General features: G+C 39.0%; 2 protein-coding genes across 4 annotated transcripts; one reads left to right on the plus strand and one right to left on the minus strand.

Moving 5' to 3' along the window:
* Nucleotides 1-1,832: 1,832 nt before the first annotated feature.
* LOC102083252 (tetraspanin-8) lies at nucleotides 1,833-11,205 on the minus strand. Of its 2 annotated transcripts, none has more exons than XM_019347021.2 (9): nucleotides 10,890-11,205; nucleotides 10,141-10,206; nucleotides 9,689-9,808; nucleotides 9,507-9,581; nucleotides 9,291-9,389; nucleotides 6,374-6,460; nucleotides 3,579-3,638; nucleotides 3,252-3,335; nucleotides 1,833-3,151 (listed from the first exon to the last, which is right to left on the minus strand). In XM_019347021.2, exons 1-9 carry the CDS (start codon nucleotides 10,968-10,970, stop codon nucleotides 3,047-3,049), a joined length of 777 nt encoding a protein of 258 aa, XP_019202566.1. In that variant the 5' UTR covers nucleotides 10,971-11,205; the 3' UTR covers nucleotides 1,833-3,046. The 2 variants fall into 2 exon arrangements, with proteins under 2 accessions (XP_019202566.1, XP_025755388.1); XM_025899603.1 differs by having other exon boundaries at nucleotides 9,695-9,808; nucleotides 10,890-11,197.
* LOC100709993 (ras-related protein Rab-19) lies at nucleotides 6,439-20,002 on the plus strand. 2 transcript variants are annotated; one of them, XM_025899604.1, is made up of 6 exons: nucleotides 6,439-6,483; nucleotides 10,352-10,470; nucleotides 13,152-13,664; nucleotides 15,623-15,806; nucleotides 17,633-17,736; nucleotides 17,819-20,002. In XM_025899604.1, the coding sequence occupies exons 3-6, from the start codon at nucleotides 13,470-13,472 to the stop codon at nucleotides 18,008-18,010; spliced, it is 675 nt and encodes a 224-aa protein (XP_025755389.1). In that variant the 5' UTR covers nucleotides 6,439-6,483; nucleotides 10,352-10,470; nucleotides 13,152-13,469; the 3' UTR covers nucleotides 18,011-20,002. The 2 variants fall into 2 exon arrangements, with proteins under 2 accessions (XP_025755389.1, XP_003450787.1); XM_003450739.5 differs by lacking the exons at nucleotides 6,439-6,483; nucleotides 10,352-10,470 and having other exon boundaries at nucleotides 12,562-13,664.
* The last annotated feature ends 505 nt before the right edge of the window (nucleotides 20,003-20,507 follow it).

Consider the following 20,507-nt stretch of genomic DNA (forward strand, 5'->3'; position numbering starts at 1 on the left):
TGTCAGAGTCTGGGGCCACAGTTACAAAACCTCTGTCGCCTTTCGTTTTCAGCCTAGTTTTATGGACAACCAGCAAGCCCTGATCACATGACCCCAGGGACCTGCTGGGGATGTACGGATGTAAACGATCTCTGATGTTGATTTTGGTGCTTGTCCATGCAGAGCCCCGAATGCCATAGTCATAATCTTAAAGTGGGGAGCTAATACAGCTGGATCAGCAGGTGCGTGAGTGCGCGAGTACTTAGAAGACTTGGTCAGAAACCTTGCAGCAGCATTCTGAACAACCTGCAGATGTTCCAAGGAGGCCTTACATAAAAAAGTGAACAAACAATTACAATAGTACAAAATGAGATGAAACAAATGCATGTGTAACAATTTCCAATTCAGAGCATAACACAATGGGACTCAGTTTGCATTTTCACTTGTTCTTCTGGCAGTTTCAAACTTAAAAGGGATTCTTGCAAATCTGGTAAAAAACCATAAAAAAACCAAAAAAACAAAATACAATTTATGACAAAAACAAATAGATCTTTCTTTCTGTATTTCTGTGTGTGTGTGTGTGTGTGTGTGTGTGTGTGTGTGTGTGTGTGACAGTATGCAGTTGGAGTGATTTTAGAGAGTATCGTCTTGTTGGTGGTTATCATTCTATTATTCATAGGACTGGCTTCCCACCCTGAGGTATTACCGAGTTGACTTTAAAATGTGGAGATTCTGTGTTTTCTTTTGTGTGTGTGTTTGTTTAGTTGAATCCAAAATGTGTTTTAGAAGATATTGTTTGTAATAATATTTTTAACAATACTTTGTTTTTGTTGTGCAGCTAGTTGAAGAGCTGAAGAAGGAATACCTGAGGCTTTTGCCGCTGACGGAGAGCAGCAAAGAGTTGCTCGACGAGTTACAGACAGATGTAAGAAACCTTGTAGTTTGAGGTTGCGAGTCAGGATGTCCATGTTTTTGCAATTGCACTGTAGCATACCTCTGTTAATACCTGTAGCCAATTTGAGGTAATTAGGAAGTGGTTGTTTTGCAGTTGTCTCTAAGTATCCTTATGTTCTCCTTTGACTTCCATCTCAGTTGGAGTGTTGTGGACTTCAGGGCTACCAGGACTGGAAATCCAACATCCCAAAATCCTGCCTTTGCACCAAAGAGTCCACTAATTCGTGTGTAAGTGTGAAAGCTAACATGCCTACACTGTGTTCTTCTGTAATAGGACCTGTTGATATACGGATGTAATTATTAGTAGGATTTATTCATTATGGAGGGGCAAATGATTATAAAACACTTGAACTTGTTACCTTTGAAGTGTTGCTTCGAAGATGGGGACTAGTTCAGTGACCTCCTGTATCAGCTGCTAACTTCAAAACAACTTTAATGAGTCGAAATGGTAATAAAAAGTCAACAAGGCAGAGTCGGCCTGCCATCACTTTGTGATTGAATGGGATCAAGTTGGCAATTACATGCAATCTGTTTTGGATAATATGGCAGTTAAGTGGGATAAATTTGCAAATTTGCTCTCCACATACACCAAAATTATTCAGATTTTTTAAAATTACAAATAATTTTTTAAACATTACTCTGGTCTCTGTTATCCCTGGTTGTCAACCTTTTTTTTCATAAAATGATTATGTTGTATATGTAGTATGTAGTATGAGGTGCCTTTTTTCACTGCACTGTATCATTTAGGACAGCTGCCAAAATTTAATACATTTAAAATGGATACAACTATCATTTACATACCTCAGCATTTGCTGGTGGGTTAACCGAGCTGTTAGCATCATTACGAGGACGGGCAGTTTCAGTTTTGTAGGAAAACAAAATAAAATGAAGACGTAAAAAAAAAGACAAAACTTGTTTTATTCGTTATATTTACAAAATATTACATCATGTCATGCCAATTAAAAAAAAAAACCGGTGTGTGACAGAAACAAAGACACCATACGTTGCCAGAACATGTGTATATTAGGCAATAATGGTTAAAGTGCACAGGTAGACACTGGATCTGCTGCTTCAGATTAAATTAATTTGACAATATATGAGTCGAGTAGACGTTTCAACAGCAGGCAGCTCATGCAGCAAGTTAAAGTAGACGCGGCGTGGCATAAAGGCTTCTTTGGTGAGAGTTGCATCAGTTGGAGCGTTACAGTCTCTGCAAGAATGTGGGTGGCACATTTTCCTACAAGAGCCTCTCACAACCTCTTTGCAGCGGCCTTGCCAACATCTGTGCAAAACCTTCAAATCAAAGAGGATTTTACTGCGTGTCTACTGTATGTGCAACAAAACAGAATCCCCTCTCCTCCTCCTCCTCACCCACTCCTCTCTCCTGGGCATGATCACACAAGCTCGAATTGTTACATGTGCTTTAAGAAAAACTGAAATCTACAACAAGGTTTCAGATATTCAGTGTGCATAACAAGGCATCAAAACATTCTGCTGTCCCCGAGACGTGTGAATCATTCCCTTGTCTCACCTGATTATGCAGTAATATGCATGGCTAAATCAATAACTGAATCAAAGCACTTTGTAAACAGTGTTTAAAAAAGCTGCTACATAAAGCTTATTAATATTATTATCTTGCAAAGATTATTAGTTGCTCTAATGCTTGAAAGTCAATGTGTGCTTAAGACAAGTATTCGTATTTCATTACGCCATCTTGACTTGAGGTACATACGTCAAAACTCAGAACTTACAGTTGGGTTCGGTGAGGCAAGCTTTCAATAAAACATCGAAGCAGATTAATTATTATTAGATTAATATCTGCCTTTTGAAAGCCTCACTGATATATATCCAAAGTCTTAATGTACAGAACAAAAAGCCAGAAAAAAACATAAGAAAATGTGATAACTAGTTCAGATTGATTAATGTCATTAAATTGCACTTTTTTTTCTCTCTCTTTTTTTTTTACAGCAGTAAGGCAGAAGAGTCATTTAAATCTTATCTACTGTGCGCAAGTAGATTACTTTTAGACATGCATTTAAACATCAACACATAGAAAAACCATAAGATAGCCAGGTTATAGAAATTAGGATGTGTGTATTAAAACAGCAGGGGGCTAGAAAGCACCGGGAACGTATCTGTTTGATTCGAGAAGAGCCATAAAGTCATGTTTCCTTCTGATCTGGTCCATCAGCTTGATGCTCATAACAAGTAAAATAACCTGGAATAGAAAAGAAAAGAAAAGTTAGCACAAGGAAAACATTTCAAGATGCTTTTCACCAACATATAACAATATATATATAAAAACCACATACACATACCCAAAACACTCCGCTTCCAAACTGTATACCCATCGACAACGAGAATGCAAGCTTCAGCTCAGAAACGTAAATTGGAAGGCAAGGCTGTGAACGGAAAAGTGAAAGTACAGGCGGGTAGGGGAGCATAGTTAGTTTTGACTCCATCTGTGCCAGATAACAAGATTATATCAATATACTTTAAGTAGACTGTGTAGGAAGGACACCTCTAGCAAAGTGGTGATGATTCACTGTGCAGGGGTTAAAAAACTTTGCCTAGAATTTAAAAATCAGAAAGAAAGTCTACAAGAAATCAATCGATTTTTTTATTTTTAAGAATTTTCTTTTTACCTCTTGATAAACATAGTGGTTCTTTGGAGCCCCGAGTGTGGCGCTGCCTCGTAGTCGAATCTGTCGAAGAGTACAAAATCTCACTGCACAATGCAACAAATTGAGGACAATTTCACCAGTTTTGGTTTTAGCTGTGCCCGGCGTTGATTGTTCCTTTCAGCACAACACACTCTCATGCTGATGAAGCTACACTGAAACCCAGAACTAAAAAAAAACATAAGATGATTAAGGTTTAGAACTTCCCAAAAAACTAGGTTCACTAAAAGATTATCTAACTAGAAGAACCCAGAATGAGGTTAAACTGTATGCGAACCCCAACCAAGTACCCAAAACCTGATTTTTCTTTACTAACAAGTACTGTAACTCCTTATTTAAACACAGGGTGGCATGGTGGTGCAGTGGGTAGCGTTATTGCTTCACAGCAATCAGGCTTCTGCTTTGAGCCACATCCTCCAAACACTGATGGTACTTCCTCCTACGGTCCAAAGACATGCACACGACATGTAGGTTTATTGTGCATTAAACTGTGCATATATGCGAGTTAGATAAAGCGCTTTAACTGTATAGAATGAAGTGGTGTATGAATGTATAGATAAAAATGTCACATTAATACAAAATGATTAATTATATTTATTAAAAAAGATGGAAATGCCCGGGTTAGATCAGAGCTATAGTCCTTGCCATTTTTTTTATCAAGTAAAAAAATAAAATATGCACAGTTAGCTTAATTGTTAGAAATTGTGTTGTCATTTAGGGCCAGATTAAGTAACTGCACCAGTGAAAAACCCGTTTTTGGCATCAAAAAGTCACTGTGGGGTTTACCAAAAAACCACTTTTGTGAAATAAAGCCACAGGGCACATTAACTTGATGATACATTTGCAAAAACAATGCCCCCATGAGAATGGAAAGTCTGATGGGTGATCTATTAATGCACTCATTTGTCCACAAAGACGCAGTTACTTCATATACAAATACAAGTGCAGATTCGTGGCTCCAAAACATGTGCAGCTGATGAGGAAGTGAGGACGAGCAATTTATATCCCAACAAAAATGATAGTGTAAGCTCAAGCTTTACACGTGTCTCTAAATGAGAATAAGCTGAAGAAAAATGTTGTTTATATAACTGTGAACTCACCTTTTCTCAAAAGGACAGAGTGTAGGATTATTATTCAGATAAGAGCTGTGTTATTGCAAACCTTTCCACCACATAAACCTGAAATCTATGACAGCTGCTCTCTGTGATGCACAGAACACCAAACATTATTTACCATCAGATCATGAGTCGTCCCTGCATTAATTAAAATTTGTTCCACATGCACAAATATGCACATTTTTCTTGTGTTTTTTCTGGAGTCTGTCTGACACACTAGCACAGTTAAGTTAATCGCTGTATTTTGGCAGACATTTCAATATGGCTCCAATGTAGAGACTTTTTTTAATAAGAGAAAATACCCAAAAGCCACTCTGTGTGCGCACTGCTGAGAAAAGACATCCAGAGACTTTTTAATTATGTACCAATCTCAGTTCTGCTCATTTTCAATGAAATACTAGCATTAATAGTGAGCGGCAAAAAGAAATGGCTATAAACATGCAGGATGAAGACTCTGTGAAAACTGAAAGAACATATAGTACTGCTCTCATGGCTTTAAGTCGTCCACACATCACAGTTACACGCTGTTTCTGATAACATTTCCCCTTCTCATTCCCAACTATCGCAACTCACACAACTAAAATAACACATGCTTTTTTCAGCATTAAATTTAGCATTGCACTGCATGCTACAAAAGTTAATAAATGCAAGATTGATGTTCTCCTTCCAAAACTTTGTGCAGTGATAGGGAAATTCCTACTAATACATATACAGTAAGGCCAACCACCAAAACATCTTTCTCTGCATTTCAGTCAGAAAACTGACACTGCACCCCTTTGTTAAATCCTGACAGCAGCTTTTTAAAGCCTAAAGAGGGTTTCACTGTGGTGCTGTGTTAGTGAATCTGGCCCATGGACACAGTTATTTTTGCAGTTGATCTCATTAAATATGTATTTAGATTCCCTTTCAGAGCGCCGCAGGGGAGCAACAGCACGAATGCAGGCAATCGGGATATTTTTTAAAGTGAGCCAACAGATTTGCAGCGTTTCAGAGTCAAATTCATGCTACAAATTACGGAAAGGTTAACAAAATCATAAACGTAAATGTCTGACTTTGACAGAAAATGGTCGAAATAAATAGCCCAAATGTGTACGTACTTGCATGATGTGCCGAGAGCACTAAATAGCACTTACTTTTTTACCATTAACTATATTCCTTTTACATTAGAGGCTTACAGTGTAGATTCAATTCAACTTTAGTTTCCATTTAGATTTTTTATTGAGGTATGCCTGAATCTTTTTCGGAAATGTCTCAAATGCAGTATTCCATTAAAACTGTATGAGTTCTACTTTGCTCTGTGGATAAACAACAACTAGTTAACCTGAATCCAAGACAACTTAAGCTATATACAGAGTCAAAGAGGAATAAATAACTACATTCATCGTATTGCTAGTTGGATATTTAAATGAAAAAACTGCTTTACTTGGACTCAAATTACACTGGCACTTGCTATGGGGAAAACCAATTGTGTAATACCAGTTTCACTTCACCAGTGAAACTGGTATTATCTGGGATCATTGAAAACGCTGAACAAATCTATCGCTAAATATGTCATTAGTACCTCAGTTTCTAGAGGACAATGTGTCGTTACAGGACCAGAGATGAACGTAATGACCACTGTTCTTATAAAAGAAAGACACTCACGCATTTTCCTGGATATTGGCAGTTACAGGATGGAGGAATGGAAGAGCCCCAGTCTTTGTAACCTTCGACAAGACCGCAGCATTCCAACTGGAGGTGACACACAAACAAAGGTTCAAAGCAAGTCCAGCAGTAATTGTTTTTTTGTATCATTTAGTAAAAAGTTGCAAAATTCTTTAAAGTTTCATTAACACAAGGTGTAGCACTGATTTTGTCTTTATTTCAAAGACACCAATTTCAGGGAGGCTCGTGGTGTCAGAGGGAGGGTATTGTCATGAAAGCAATGGGCCTGAACATCGCTACTGTAATGCGCCTATTCTTTTGTTTAAGCATAATGGATGCAACCCAACATTTCCTTCCTAAAGGAATGCATGAATGCATGTCAAATTAAAAAAACCAAAACCAAACAACACTCACGAGTGGTCAGTGGTGACCAGAAAACAAGTAATAGCAGATGTTTCTGGCGTGCATGATTGACAACAAAGCACTTTCACACTAGCATAGTGTAGCTAGCACAGCTGCACTATGCTAGCTGTATACAAAAAAGGCAAAAGTCAACAGTTAGCAGAGGCAGGCACACTTTAGATCTTTTTAATACTCAAAAAGAGGTTAGTGTTTTTAACATACATCATGCTTTTATGTTCAAGTATCCTAACATACTGTAGATTCAGGAGTTACTAAAAGCTGGCTGAGACAAACAGGGCACAAATAAGTCATGACCTTTATCATAATGATACATTATAGTTTCTGTTTACAGTTCCACAACTAGCAACACTTATCAACCAAATTGGAATGAAATACAACAAAAAGTCTACCACGCCTCTTGCTCTATGGTAGCTGGAATAGACTGCACACACCCCACCGATATAAGGATAAGTGTAAGAAAATGGATAAATGGCCAATCAAATTCTATTTTACATTACAGCGGAATACACTGGGTTTGGGAGCAGGCAGGGAGCGTGAACTTCAGTTTCTTCAGTTTGTTTCTAAAGGGAATAAGCAAGTATATAATGGTCCGTGTAACAGTTACCACAGAGAACCAAGGTTGTATCGCCAAAGTGTTTGAGATGTTTGTACTGGAGAACTTAAACAAATAGTATTAAAAACTTGGCCCTAACATGGGGGAAATAGTTATTTGATTCCCTGCTGAAATTATAGGTTTGCTCACTTACAAAGAAATAAACTGTTTCATTTTATTGGTGACAGACCAGAAAGCCAGAAAAAACACATCGCATAAAAGTTTTTAAATGATTTGCATGTAAATGAGTGAAATAAGTATTTGATCGCCTATAACCCAGCCAGAATTCTGGTTCGCACAGATTTGCTGTTTCACAATCGGTCAAGCGATTGCAGATACTCCTGATCTCAAAGTTATGTGTAGGGCTGTTCGATATAACGATATATATCGGATGACGATATAAAAACGTCTATCGTTTCATTTTACGCTATCGTTTGTTTCGTGGTGTTGCAAAATAAACTGTTTACGGCAATATTTTTTCATCGTTTTGATGGTCACTATAGTGGCTATATTAATTTCTTAAAGTTCTCTCTTTCTCCTATATTTAATATAATCACACTAAGGATGGACAAGCGCCTGTTTTTATGCGTTGTGGTTAGCAACAACGACGGTAACACCATCGCGTGTCCGCTTGTTTATGTTCCACATAAACCTTTCACAATAAAGCTCAAGATCCTGTTGGGACTTTTCAAAAATAAACTGAATCACGTGAAAGAGCAGATTATTTACGGATGAGAAGTAAAAAAGAGCCGCCAGGTGCTAAAAAATAAACCTTAGACTCAAACGTTAGAACAGGCTTTTCCCCGCAGCACGCTGTGTAATAAATACTCACAAAGAAAACGGCGGCCGTTACAACCTATGTCTAAAAATGTATAGTTTCATGCATCTGTTAAAATACTCGACTCCAGCTACATGACGCGCAACTAGAAACACTTCCCGCAAGTCGAGCTGCCCGAGATTCACAGAATTTACAGAAAATGTTACATTTTTGTGATTTATTTCGTTATCGGGACGATAGAATTCTTATATCGGAATATGAAATTTTGGTCATATCGCCCAGCCCTAGTTATGTGTGTAAATCCCAGCTGTCCACAGAATCCATTTCTTGCATTGCATCTTGCATTCCAACCTCTCCACCACCATGGGAAACACCAAAGAGCTTTCAAAGGATGTCAGAGACAAGATTGTAGACCTGCACAGACTCAACGAACACCTCCCCAAAGTTAAGCACACAGTTGGGTGCTTTGTGGGTGTTTTTCTGCTAAGGGTACAGGATGGCTTCACTGCACTGAGGGGTCAACAGATGGGGGAATGTACCGTTGAATGTACTTCTTCCGTTAGACAGACAGAACACGGTAGATGGGTCATGGATGGATCTTCCATCATGACAATGACCCAAAACATGCTAAGACGAATCAAGGAGTGCATAAGAAGAAGCACATTAATGCCTACCCAGTCTCCAAATCTCAGTCCTATAGAAAAAATGTCAAAGGAGCTGAAGCAGGAGACAAGAAACTTGAAGGATTTAGAGAGTTTCTGTAAAGAGAAGTGGGTCAAACCCCCTCCTTAGATGTGTGCAAACCTGGTGACCAACTACAAGAAACATCTTATCACTGTGCTTGCCAACAAGGGTTTCACCACCAAGTCAATGACATGCAAATCAAGTTATCACTTTCATGTAATGGGATTTTCTGGATTTTTGGTTGATATTCTGTCTTTCTCCATTAAAATAAAACTATCATTAAAATCAGTTCAATTCGATTTTATTTATATAGTGCCAACAACAACAACAGTTGCCTCAAGGCACTAATTAGAAGGCTGTCCATTTATATAGACAAACTTACAAATTCAGCAGGGGATCAAATAATCATTTCCCCCACCGTATAAGTAACTTCTGCTTACTTCTTGCTGAATATGATACAGCAGTGTCTTGTTGGCTTTGCTTGTTGTAGTGAGTGGCATCATGGACAGCAGCTTGGACTCTTCATTGACCACATGTTTCTGAGGAGAGAGAAATCAACATTAAAATCTTCTCTTAGCATATTAAGACCACAGCAAAAGCTTTTTTAGCAGCTTTAGGTGACATTTTACTGCAGGGGGCTTCACGTAATGCCATACCTCATAAATATCCTGGTAACTTAGTGCTGCTTTAACAATTATTGTTTGACTGGCTGCTGCCATCCCAGCTGCATACTGCACACAAATAAAATCAGTGAAAGTTTTAGTGGCAAAGAAATCGAATGAACGACTGTACAATGCAGGCACGCAGACGCACATGCACAGTAGCAACACAAACACACTTTTACCAGAATAAAGCACCATCTCTTTTCTTTGAAGGCTCCAAACATGCCGAGCACCGAGAGCAGCAGGCAGCCAATCTCTATCACGTACAACATCACTACTGAAACAGTAGACACCATCTGAAGAGGAAAAACCACAATGGTGTTAAAATGATACACCGACTGGACTTGTCAGTTTTATGTAATGAATAAGCCTTGAATCAAACATTTGTGGAAGACATTTAACATTCATTTTTAAGGTTTGTTTGAGGTTAACATTGCGCTTGCATTCAGAAGATGTGCACTGAGCATGAGGATTATTCACTGTCTTTCTCAAGGACACTGATGAGACCCCTTGTATAAATCCCCAGTTGTCTCCACTGAAGTCTGACAAGCATTATTGCCACCTTCAATAAATGCACACATCTGAAACTATTTTTCCAAACCCCAAAACCATGAGAAGTCGGTCTTACTTTTCCAGTTTGTAAGATATCTCGATGATAAGCCACTGTCATTGTCAGCAAGGAGAAGCACAGCGCCTTTGGAGAGGAAGAACGCAAACATTTGTTAAGCGTGCAAACAGCTTTGAGTTAAGAGGATGTCACAATGCAGGGTGTAAGGCTCCAGAGGATGGATAAATGAAATAAATATTTGAGGTTAATAATAGGTCTGCTTGTTTTGCAGCTCGGGGAATGTGGAACTGCAAAGATTCTCAGTTTAGGGCTAAAATCATGGGTGTCACTTCTTAAAGGAGCAGCAGCTCCTTTGAGTGCAGATGGAAGGCAGAAGTACTGAACAGCAAGGTAACAGCACAGCATAACAGAAGGCCTTTACATGTGACTCAGCTGGGAAAACACAGAACACTGTAAACATTACCAATGTGAGAATACTGCATATGTGATTTGAAGGGAAGATGCTGGGGTGAAGATGGACGGAAAAGGATGGGTGTCCTTATATTAAGGCAGAAATTCATCACAATGGCGATTTCACCCCCATTTCTGATGACTTCTTAGTGTATAACCTTAAAAACACATTGGAAGAACCACACAGCAAACACTGCAGTACACTACACGGGATACGCGTGGTATAAAGATAAAACAGCATTGTTTGGTTTAGATAAATTGATCTGAGTAGGAACACGACAACAAATGAACTACTTAACCTTATAAAAAGATATCAAACAGGCCCCTGGGCTTTAAATGCATTGATTAAAAATTCCTACCATATGGACTGAATTTGCCAAAATAAACGGCCTTTTCAGGGTCGTTTTATCCGCCACCACGACCACCGCGCTCCGCTGCATTCTGCTGCTGCTCCCCCGGGCTTTAAAACGCCCTTTTACATGGAGAAAACGTTAAGGATGTAGACCTGGGACCGTTGCAGTCAGGGCATCTGTCTGCTGTATCCGCACAGGACGTCACTGTGATGTGCTGGATGAGGGGTCTGTGCCGCTTTCAGGTGCATTCGGAAATATTGGAATCCGGGAGTAATGCTTAGCTTAACCGCGGTTAAAGGCAGAGTGGCTCTTGCCACATGGCCACAGCTAGCATCAAGGACGCGATCATATCCTCTGAACAAAACCCAGTACGACAGGCTTATTTATTCGAGCCGTCAAATGTTAATCTGTGCATGTTTAACTACAATGTGCCAGGTTTGCTGAATCCATATAGGCATACAAATGTATATATATTTTTAAAGGGATGGTTTAGGGCTGAAACACCCTCTTAGCTTAATATTCATAACTAATATTTGCATACACATGATTCATAATGTGTGCTTGCAATTGTGTATTTGCTTTATTTGCTGCTCTGTTAACCTGCAATGAGGCATTCTAATGGGCTAACAGAGCTTACAGGTAGTTTTGGATTATGCACACACAGAATATTATGCATTGTTAGATGTATTTATTTAAAATTTAAAATACAGTTTAGTTTTAGCTATAGCTTTTTTTAATCAAGACTTCGCAGTGATAATTATATAGAAAGCCTCTTACATGCTTTTAGATTGAGCTGTTGAACAGAACAGAATGTTTCCCACTACTCTGTGCATTCACATGCAACAGCAAAATGTAAAACAAAAATGCTGTATTTCACCTAAAAAGTGACAAAGTACACCCTCTATTACTTCTAAGGTTTTATGTGTTAGGATATAATACAAAGTTATGTGGTCCTTAAATGGTCGTTTTTTGTGGTCTTTAATTATGAAAATGAAGTCTGAGATGAACTGCGGGACATGGCATTACACCATGTCATTAATTATTGAACAAAAATTAAAGTAAATTTCAGATGCAGTTTTTGAAAGTACACATTGGGAGTACACCCATGGGCTTATTTTGCAGCTGAATATGAACTCCTCTGTGCATCTAAGTGTTTTACAATCAAATGTGAGGACACCCATCTGATGGCTAAAGCTTGGCTGAAAAGGGGTCATGCAACATGACCATGATTCCAAGCACAGCATCAAATCTACAACAGAATGGTTGAAAAGGGTGCTGCAATGTCCCAGTCGAAGTCAAAACTTCTACCTCAAACTCTCTTAAGGCAAGACCTTAAGAGAGCTGTGCATAAATTAGCAAACTGAAACTTATACAGTAAAAAGAATTGGGACGAAGGCTGACAATGTCACAGTAATTGCTACTAAAGTTGGTGCTTCAAGCTACTGAATAATTAAATATTCTCAGTTTTTCACACATTTCTTGGATTTTTGTTTAGTTTTTCCTAAAAATATTTTTAGAAACTAGCAAGACCAAAACTTTTACTATGTCCTAATATGCAAAATCTTAGAAGTGACAGAGTGCACTTTCTCTTTCCCATCACTGTATGCGCCTAAAATGTTAATAGCCATGAATTCAAGTATAATACTTGAACAAATATGCTTAGTTTCAATAATGTAATATTCTCTGATTTTCAGCAGACATATTGTGTGTGTAGGTGGTCACCAGACTCCATTTCCCAGGATCCAACAATGATGCTGGGCTGGGTTACTTGCGAAAAGCAGGTAGAGCAGGTTTCTATTGTTACGACAGGTGCTCTAAACAGCGAAAAAGAAAACAGGAAGAACTGGTGAGGGAAGAAAATAAAAGGGAGGGAGAGAGTCAGGTTGAGGAAACACAGTGACACGTGTGTGAAAGAGCAGCAGGTGGATTAGACAACCTGGATTACGGAGACACATCTTTAAAAATTCTTATTTTGAGGAATCTCGCCTTTGCTGCGACAGCCAGAACCTGTGCAAAGGGGCAACAGGCCAGGATGTGTGTTTGTGCTGTTCTTTTGCTGGGGGCTAAAAAGTGGGTCAACACCTGAGAAGGAGCTGAAAAGAAAAGCAGAACTCAGACGGTTTTGTTTGAAAGAACACAATAGGGGCAGACTGAACTAAAAAAAGAAGAAATGCAGACTCATTAACAATTGTTTTGAATGACTGGATGGATTGTCTGAAGCTTTTTTAACCTTTGAACTGCTCTCTATCTTTACAAACCTTCCTCCAGCCTTAAACTGGTTTTGCAGGCCATATTTACCTAAATCTACTCTGCTGATGGAAATCTAGCCTGCTTACCAACTGTAGATATTGTTAGAAGAAGAAGGAGCCAGGGCATTTCTTCAGTTGTTCCCTGTTGAAACTTTGAACACACCACAAGTTTGAGATCCATATTCCTTCTTGTGACTGAGTCTTGATTCAAATTCAAAGACAACCCAGCATCTCTTGCCCTCAAAGGCAACCCATTCCTAGAGATCTACAGTACTGGAGGAATCATTTCCTTCCATTTATTCCCAGGAAAAGACACACACTCTACTGTGATTTCACCATGGAGATGCCAGCCCCTGAACATGATGATACTTTTGACTTCCTGTTTAAGTTAGTCCTTATTGGAGACTCAAACGTGGGGAAGACCTGCGTGATTCAGAATTTCAAGTCTGGGATTTTCTCAGAGAAACAGCAGAACACCATTGGAGTAGATTTCACTGTACGGACACTGGACATTGAGGGGAAGAAGGTGAAGGTGAGTTCCCCTTAATGTGCGCTTTAATATGTGCGTGTGTGTGTGCAAGGCAGTTGGTAGCGTGTGTGGGAGAGAGTTTGTTTTTTTGCTTTTCTGAGTTTCAGCCACTGAGGTTTAAGTTAGGCTAAAAAAATCCAAGTTAAGTTGCTAGCTTACTAGTTAGTGTCCTAGTTAATCTATCCATTTTAAGTCACTTTACTGGGTCCATATGCTGTTGATTGGATTAAATATATCATTTAGGACAGGTCTGCTCATGTCATGAGGAGTGAGGAACATGGAGGAACCTGGATGAATGGAACAATAGTTCTTTTAAACGTGCAGATGTGATAAACTTCTCTCAGTTTCTCAGTAAATGACATAACAATGGGGAGTCGTTCGGTTACAGTGCGAGTTACTGTAGGCTGAGTTGTAAACGGGTCACGCCAGCCACTCACACGAAGGACCTGTAGTTCAGGTTTCTCTGCTTGACCTTTTGTATGAGTAAAAAATAAACTTTGACTGACTTCTCTGTGCTGTTATTACACACAAAAAAGGAACTATTTGTTTGGGTGGATCATGATTGCTGTGATGTACTTCTGGTCTGAATGCCTACTTGGATAAATACATCTAGCTCCTTATTCATACAGTTAAGTTGTGGCTTATGCATAATACACTGTTCATTTACTATCTGCACTGATCAGTAAACACAGACATGGTAGTGTGGCTTTTTATGCCTCCTGTTTGTTCCCCCTAATTGCTAACTTCATCAATCAAAGGGGAAGAAACAGTATCTCATTCAAGACAAACACACAAATACACTTACAGTAACTGCAGTGTTTGGTGGACAAACAAATGGTTGCATGATATAAAGCCATGTCATGCATTCTCTCCTTAACTAATAGATCATCTTTTTAAAGTTAGGGGAAATATTACAACTATCCGCGCTACAAATACTGAAGTATTAGCAGAGCAATGATGTGAACTATTTCTAAAAACAAGCACGCAAAGGGAAGTAGTCCAACTTCAAATGGTATCACTGGTATCATTTTAGCTACATTGAATTTTCTGAAAACTTTCTATTTTTCACTTTAGCCTGTCTGTTTTTAAGCATCCGCAAATCATGGATCTTGGATCATCTTAAAGATTCAATCATAAGTAGTCTTGCAACACCATCTAACTATGCAAGCCTGAGACTTTATAAATCAGACTACTGGTATTTAAAAAAAGCTGGGTATCTTGGTCTTTCAGAAAATATTGGTATGAACAATAAGAACTAATAATGGATGAGTTCTTCTGTTATTGAAATGGTAGCCTTTTCATATGATGTTAATTAACGCAGAAAAGCATGTATTTAAAAGCCCCTACAAGGAGTTACTTAGTCACAAAACGAGGCCGTTCACATCTACGTAAAAGAGTCATTAGCCTGTTTTAAAGGCATTGCAGATTTATATTGATCAGCATCATATGCATGTAGAAGTTTATGCTCAGAAAAGATCTGAGCTTTTCTTCCATTATAGCGTATGTGTATAATCTGCATTGGGTGTAACCATCACATAGCATTAAAACAAATGGGGTGGGGTTGGTGAGTCTCGTTTGTTACTATGACAGTTGTTACCACACTAACAAGGTCTGTCTGGTCCTCGGGGACTGTTCTTCAGAGGAAGACTAATGAGTGCTCAACTGTGTGAGCATTTATGTGTGTAGGTGGGTGGTCCAGATAGCACTCGTGTTGCGGGGCACTCCATATCACATTTTGAAAGATTAGTATCTGTATCCACTGAGCTGCCTTGCACTAGGTGGGAATTTTCATGTTCCAAAATCCTGATACCGTTATTTGGAGTAACTACTTCACTCATACAGAGCACACTGACAACAAAAACCTTAATCCAGAAATGATTGTCTCGATATAGTAATAATAGTCTTCACTTTACTATGATACTATCGTCCTGTAATTTCTTAAATTTGATTTATTGTTGCAGATGCAAGTATGGGACACAGCAGGTCAGGAGAGATTTCGTACGATCACCCAGAGCTACTACCGCAGCGCTCACGGCGCGGTGATTGCCTATGACATCACACGGCGTTCAACTTTTGACTCAGTGAAGCACTGGATAAAAGAGGTGGAGCTATATGGAGCAGCCAATGTGGTTCTCGTCCTCATAGGTGAGTGCTGACAGGACTGATAACGACTGAAGGCATTTAGGAAATGAGCATTTCTTGGTATGCCGTTAGCGCTAATGAATACTGGGAATTTGATTACAATAGCCTTTAAATGAGAGAAATCCTCTTCTCCTCCAATCCAATCCAATCCAACTTTATTTATATAGCACTTTTAAAAACAACAAAGTTGACCAAAGTGCTTTCCAAAACATGAGTAAAATAAACAATAAGATATACAATAAATAAGATTAAGAAAGTAAAAAGATTAAGAATGACCAACAGCTGGCTAAAAACTGACTACAAACTGACTCTGATAATACTCCTAAAAAGCCTTTGAAAAAAAATGTGTTTTTAAAAATGATTTAAACCTTTCAAGTGTTGGGGCTGACCTAATATGGAGGGGCAGTTTGTTCCAAAGTTTGGGGGCCACAACAGCAAAAGCTCGGTCCCCTCGGTGTTTCAGTCTCGACATGGGGACAGCAAGGAGTGACTGGTCAGATGATCTGAGAGACCTTTGTGGAGTGTATCGGTGTAGAAGGTCTGACAGGTAAGAAGGAGCCAGGCCATTTAAGACTTTAAAAGCAAGCAGTAAAATTTTAAAATGAATTCTAAAATGGACAGGCAACCAGTGTAAGGAGGCAAGAACAGGGGTAATGTGCTCACGTTTACGTGTCCCTGTCAACAGGCGCGCAGCAGCATTCTGGACCATCTGCAAGCGTGATAGTGAGGCCTGATCAATACCAATATAAAGTCCATTACAATAATCAAGTCGAGTAGTCACAAATGCGTGCAGAACTCCTGGCAAAAAGAAAGTTTTTACATAGAGTACTGGGAAAACGTTCTCCTGTGCTGTGGCTAAGGTTACTTCCACACTAGCCCGGATAGATTTGAAAACGGCGTTTTCATCTGAAAACACTCCGCGTCCACTAGCGTTGTTTTCAAAGAATTGGGCGTCCACACTAAAACGGCCGAAAACGCTGACGTTGCAGTTCCGCGCATGCGTGAAACGCTAGACTACTCGACTACCAAATTTGTGAGCAAACAAAACAACTGCTGTCCGATGCCATCCGCCATCTTGTTTTAAGTGGTCACATGACTGCATCATGTGACCAACATGCGTCATCGTTTTCGAAAGTCTGCGTTTTTCGAAAGTCTGCGACGACAGGACAGCTCCGTTTAGAAATGTATGCGTTTTCAAGAGCGTTTTCAAAATGCTCTCAGTGTGGACGGGAGGCCAAAACGGAGAGAAAACGATGGGTTTTCAAACGAAAAAAGTGTGGACGTAGCCTAAGGAGTTCGAAAGGCTTGTTCACACAGGTTCAGTGGCTGAATCATGAATGTCTTTCCCAATTCCCCCCAAAAACTAGTGGGATGCATCAGTCGTTGTGTAAATAAGTTAATGCTGCTTGGTGAGTATGCTTTGACTGAAGAAATACACTTTTGTTTTTAAATGAAAATTATACCAAGCTCAAATAAATAAAAAATATTGTAGTTAGCATGGCCTGCTTATGCAAAATATACAATTGTATCATTTTCAACAACAACTTTAGTCTGTTCCTGCGATCTGCAAGCCACTTTGCAACCCAGCCACCTCTGTTTTTGTTCTTTCTAACTTAATGCCCCATCTTTAGTCAATTAAGCCTGATTTGTTTTACATGGGAGTCTTGTTACTGCTTACTCCATTTTAAAATTAACATGTGTTAAGCTCACAGTAGTGTATGGACACAAGTAGAGTTTGACTTTATTATGTAAATTAGGTGCACGGTAATATTAACAGAACCTGTGTCACTGTGTGTACATCACTTAGCTTCCTTATTCTCTCCATTTAGGTAATAAATGTGACCTGGAGCAGGAACGAGAGGTTCCGTTTCAAGAAGCCTGCAATCTGGCAAAACAAAAAGGCATTTTGGCTGCACTAGAAACATCTGCAAAGGTAATACATGCATATAATAAACAGATGTGACCATCTAAAGCTGATGATACTTGTTATATAGAGCTTTTTTGCAATTTTCTAGGATAGTCAGAATGTGGACGAAGCCTTCATGTTGATGGCCAGAGAGCTGCTGTCTCGTAACGGCCTTGACATGCAGCCCAACGACTTCGAGAGCAAGGACACGCCTCGAGTTCTGCTGCGAGCCAACTCTCGGCCAATCAACGGCACCATAAGTGCCAACACACACACACCAGAAAAAAAATCGTGTTGCTGATACAAATGCAGACAGGACAAGAAAAGGGACCGATGTTGGATGCTGGCAGCAAGAGAAAGATGGAGCTGAAGAACTGAAGGAGATACACACTGTGTGAATGGGAATAAGGGCGAGCACAGGCTCAAGAACATCCAACAATATATCATAGAAGGGATTCAGGCAATTATCAGAAAATAATTGCCTTAAAAAAACAAGCAAGAAAACAACCAGTGTACTTTTTTTGTGACTTACCTGACCTGAAAAATAGTTGACCAGTCTTTTCATTTAGAGAATAACAGAGTGGTGATGGGAGTAATCAGTGTTGTGGGAAAGTTCCAGTAAACTTTTCTCATTCATGTCAGCCATTACTTGGACTGTTTTTGTCTCCTGTTTAATGCCATTTTATTTTCACAAGATGTCATGAGGCTACTTAAAATGAATCCAGCAATTGATTTATAAGCTGAAGGGCTATTATGGCTGGTTTTTACAAGTTACAATCACACCTACTGGGAACAAATGTGCAATCAGTTAAACACAAAAAAGTCCCAATTTTCTTTCTTTCTTTCTTTCTTTCTTTTTTGTTGAAGTTTTTTCTTTGTGCCTTTATAGATTTTTTGACAAGCCAGTGAAAGACAATTAGATGTTGTTATTAAATGCTTTCGGAGGACTGAGTATTTCACCCAAGTGACCTCTTGTGTTGTCTCTGTAATGAGCTGTGATCCTCTGCTGCTGCAATGTGTTTGAAAAAGTCCAGAGGGGGGTCTGCTATGAGCCAAAACACTATGAATAGTGTCATTTTTAAGCCCTTGTTTTTTTCTAAGATACGAAAGATACACGGATAATGATAACTTACATGCTTATAAATGTCTGTGACAGGTTGCGCTTTGTTGTGCTTTAATGCTTGTGAAAAAAATGAAACTGCCTTTAATGCACCATGGTCTACGCTTGTGAAATTTTACTGAAGGTTGGGTTTTCTTTTCAAGATATCTCCTCATTTTAGTGTGTTAATGAGGGGAATCCTGAGACTATGAGGGCCACATTCACCAGAAAGTAATATAGTTCACAATTCATACAATAATTCATACTTGCTTTTAAGTTGCCATCCATTTATAGGGGAACTTTCCTGAGAAGGGCTGGGCTGATGAGTACTGAATGGGTGCCTTCCTTATGAGTTAACACAAGATGGCACTGTGCTGTTACACGTTGTGCATAAGGTAGGCTGATTGTTCATTGACTTAAAGACTAAGGTTATTTGAAACATCTGTCAGTGCACTAAAAAACAATTAACCAGGTTTATATGAAAACCAGGAGGCAGGAAAAAGTCTCATTAGCCTAAAGGCAGAACCACGCCAAGACTACTTCCTCTAAACACAGCTGTGACAGCGTCAAAACCAGGATGCAAAGTTGGCAGACCTCACTGAAACACCAGCCTTGAAGCAATGTAACAAATGCTATGCTGATCATCAGTGTTTGTTGATTTGGTTATCCAGTGCTTAAAAAGACCATCCAGGTGTAGTCTGGTCCCTTATCAGTAACATTGTGCTGCATTTGACAAGCAACAAATTATAAATACATGTGAGTTTTGTATTTTTTTTCTCCTTGATCCAGTCTGTGAGTTATTCCTTAAGAATTAATTATTGCTTGGATAATCATTTCTTTGCACGCAGCCTGGTTTGAAAGCAGTTAGATCGCCATGATCGCTGCTCACTTCCTTTCCTTTTAGTCAGTTTTGTCTGATTAGTTAGCTTAATCTTTGTCATCTGTAATGTAACGGACTGTTATGTCATTATGGTTTAACTGACTGTGCTGTTTGTTCCAGACTCCTTTTTATGTTATACACAGTACTGAGCAAAAGTCTTGAGCCACCCATTATATTTTGTCTCAAAGGAACCAGACTTTTAAAAGCCATATTTTAAAGTGGTACTTTTTCACTCATTTTCAATCCAGTCCTTGTTTCTCACCAGAAAAGTGTTTTTTCTTTTTTTTTTATGTCAAGCCATTTGACACAGACCAATGAATCATTCAAGCTTAAAATTGCATCTAGGTTTAAGGGCAAACCAGTGTTGTGTCTATGTACAACAGACAACTTAGCAAAGAAAGAGTTTTTAAATTATATATCTTTACTTCACTTTGTTACTAGCAGGCTTTCTCACAAACACATTTGTTCCCATTTCTTTGGGTGAATCCAGGAAAAAATCCAAAGATAACACAGATCAACAGGCATAAAATTGTAATTTTGCAATAATAAGGAGATTCCCAAAGCCAAAAACCATGAAAATAGACAACTGGAGGAGAAAAGAAGTGGTAGGTGTAAAAAACTATCTACAGCAGATGAACAGTATCTGACAGCCATGCCCTTAAGAAATAAAAAAAAAACAAAAAGAGTCCAGTAAAGACCTAACAAGGGACCTGAGTGATGGATCTGGACCTTCAGTTGATCCATCTGCTTTTCACTGAAGCCTCAGTTCACATGGTCTCAGTGGAAAGATGGCTGTCAAGAAGCCTTTCTTAGGAAAAG

The sequence above is a fragment of the Oreochromis niloticus genome, linkage group LG17 (genome assembly GCF_001858045.2).
Source record: "Oreochromis niloticus isolate F11D_XX linkage group LG17, O_niloticus_UMD_NMBU, whole genome shotgun sequence".
NCBI lineage: Eukaryota > Metazoa > Chordata > Actinopteri > Cichliformes > Cichlidae > Oreochromis > Oreochromis niloticus.

Excerpts from the sequence above, each read along its gene's own strand:
- LOC100709993 (XM_025899604.1), top strand. The coding sequence starts at position 13,470 with ATGGAGATGCCAGCCCCTGAACATGATGATACTTTTGACTTCCTGTTT. Across the intron at positions 15,807-17,632 it reads TGTGGTTCTCGTCCTCATAG|GTAATAAATGTGACCTGGAG; the intron begins GTGAGTGCTGAC and ends CTCTCCATTTAG. Across the intron at positions 17,737-17,818 it reads CACTAGAAACATCTGCAAAG|GATAGTCAGAATGTGGACGA; the intron begins GTAATACATGCA and ends GCAATTTTCTAG.
- LOC102083252 (XM_019347021.2), bottom strand. The coding sequence starts at position 10,970 with ATGCAGCGGAGCGCGGTGGTCGTGGTGGCGGATAAAACGACCCTGAAA. Across the intron at positions 6,461-9,290 it reads TGTATCATATTCAGCAAGAA|TTGGAATGCTGCGGTCTTGT; the intron begins GTAAGCAGAAGT and ends TGTCACCTCCAG. Across the intron at positions 3,152-3,251 it reads TTGGAAGCGGAGTGTTTTGG|GTTATTTTACTTGTTATGAG; the intron begins GTATGTGTATGT and ends TTTCTATTCCAG.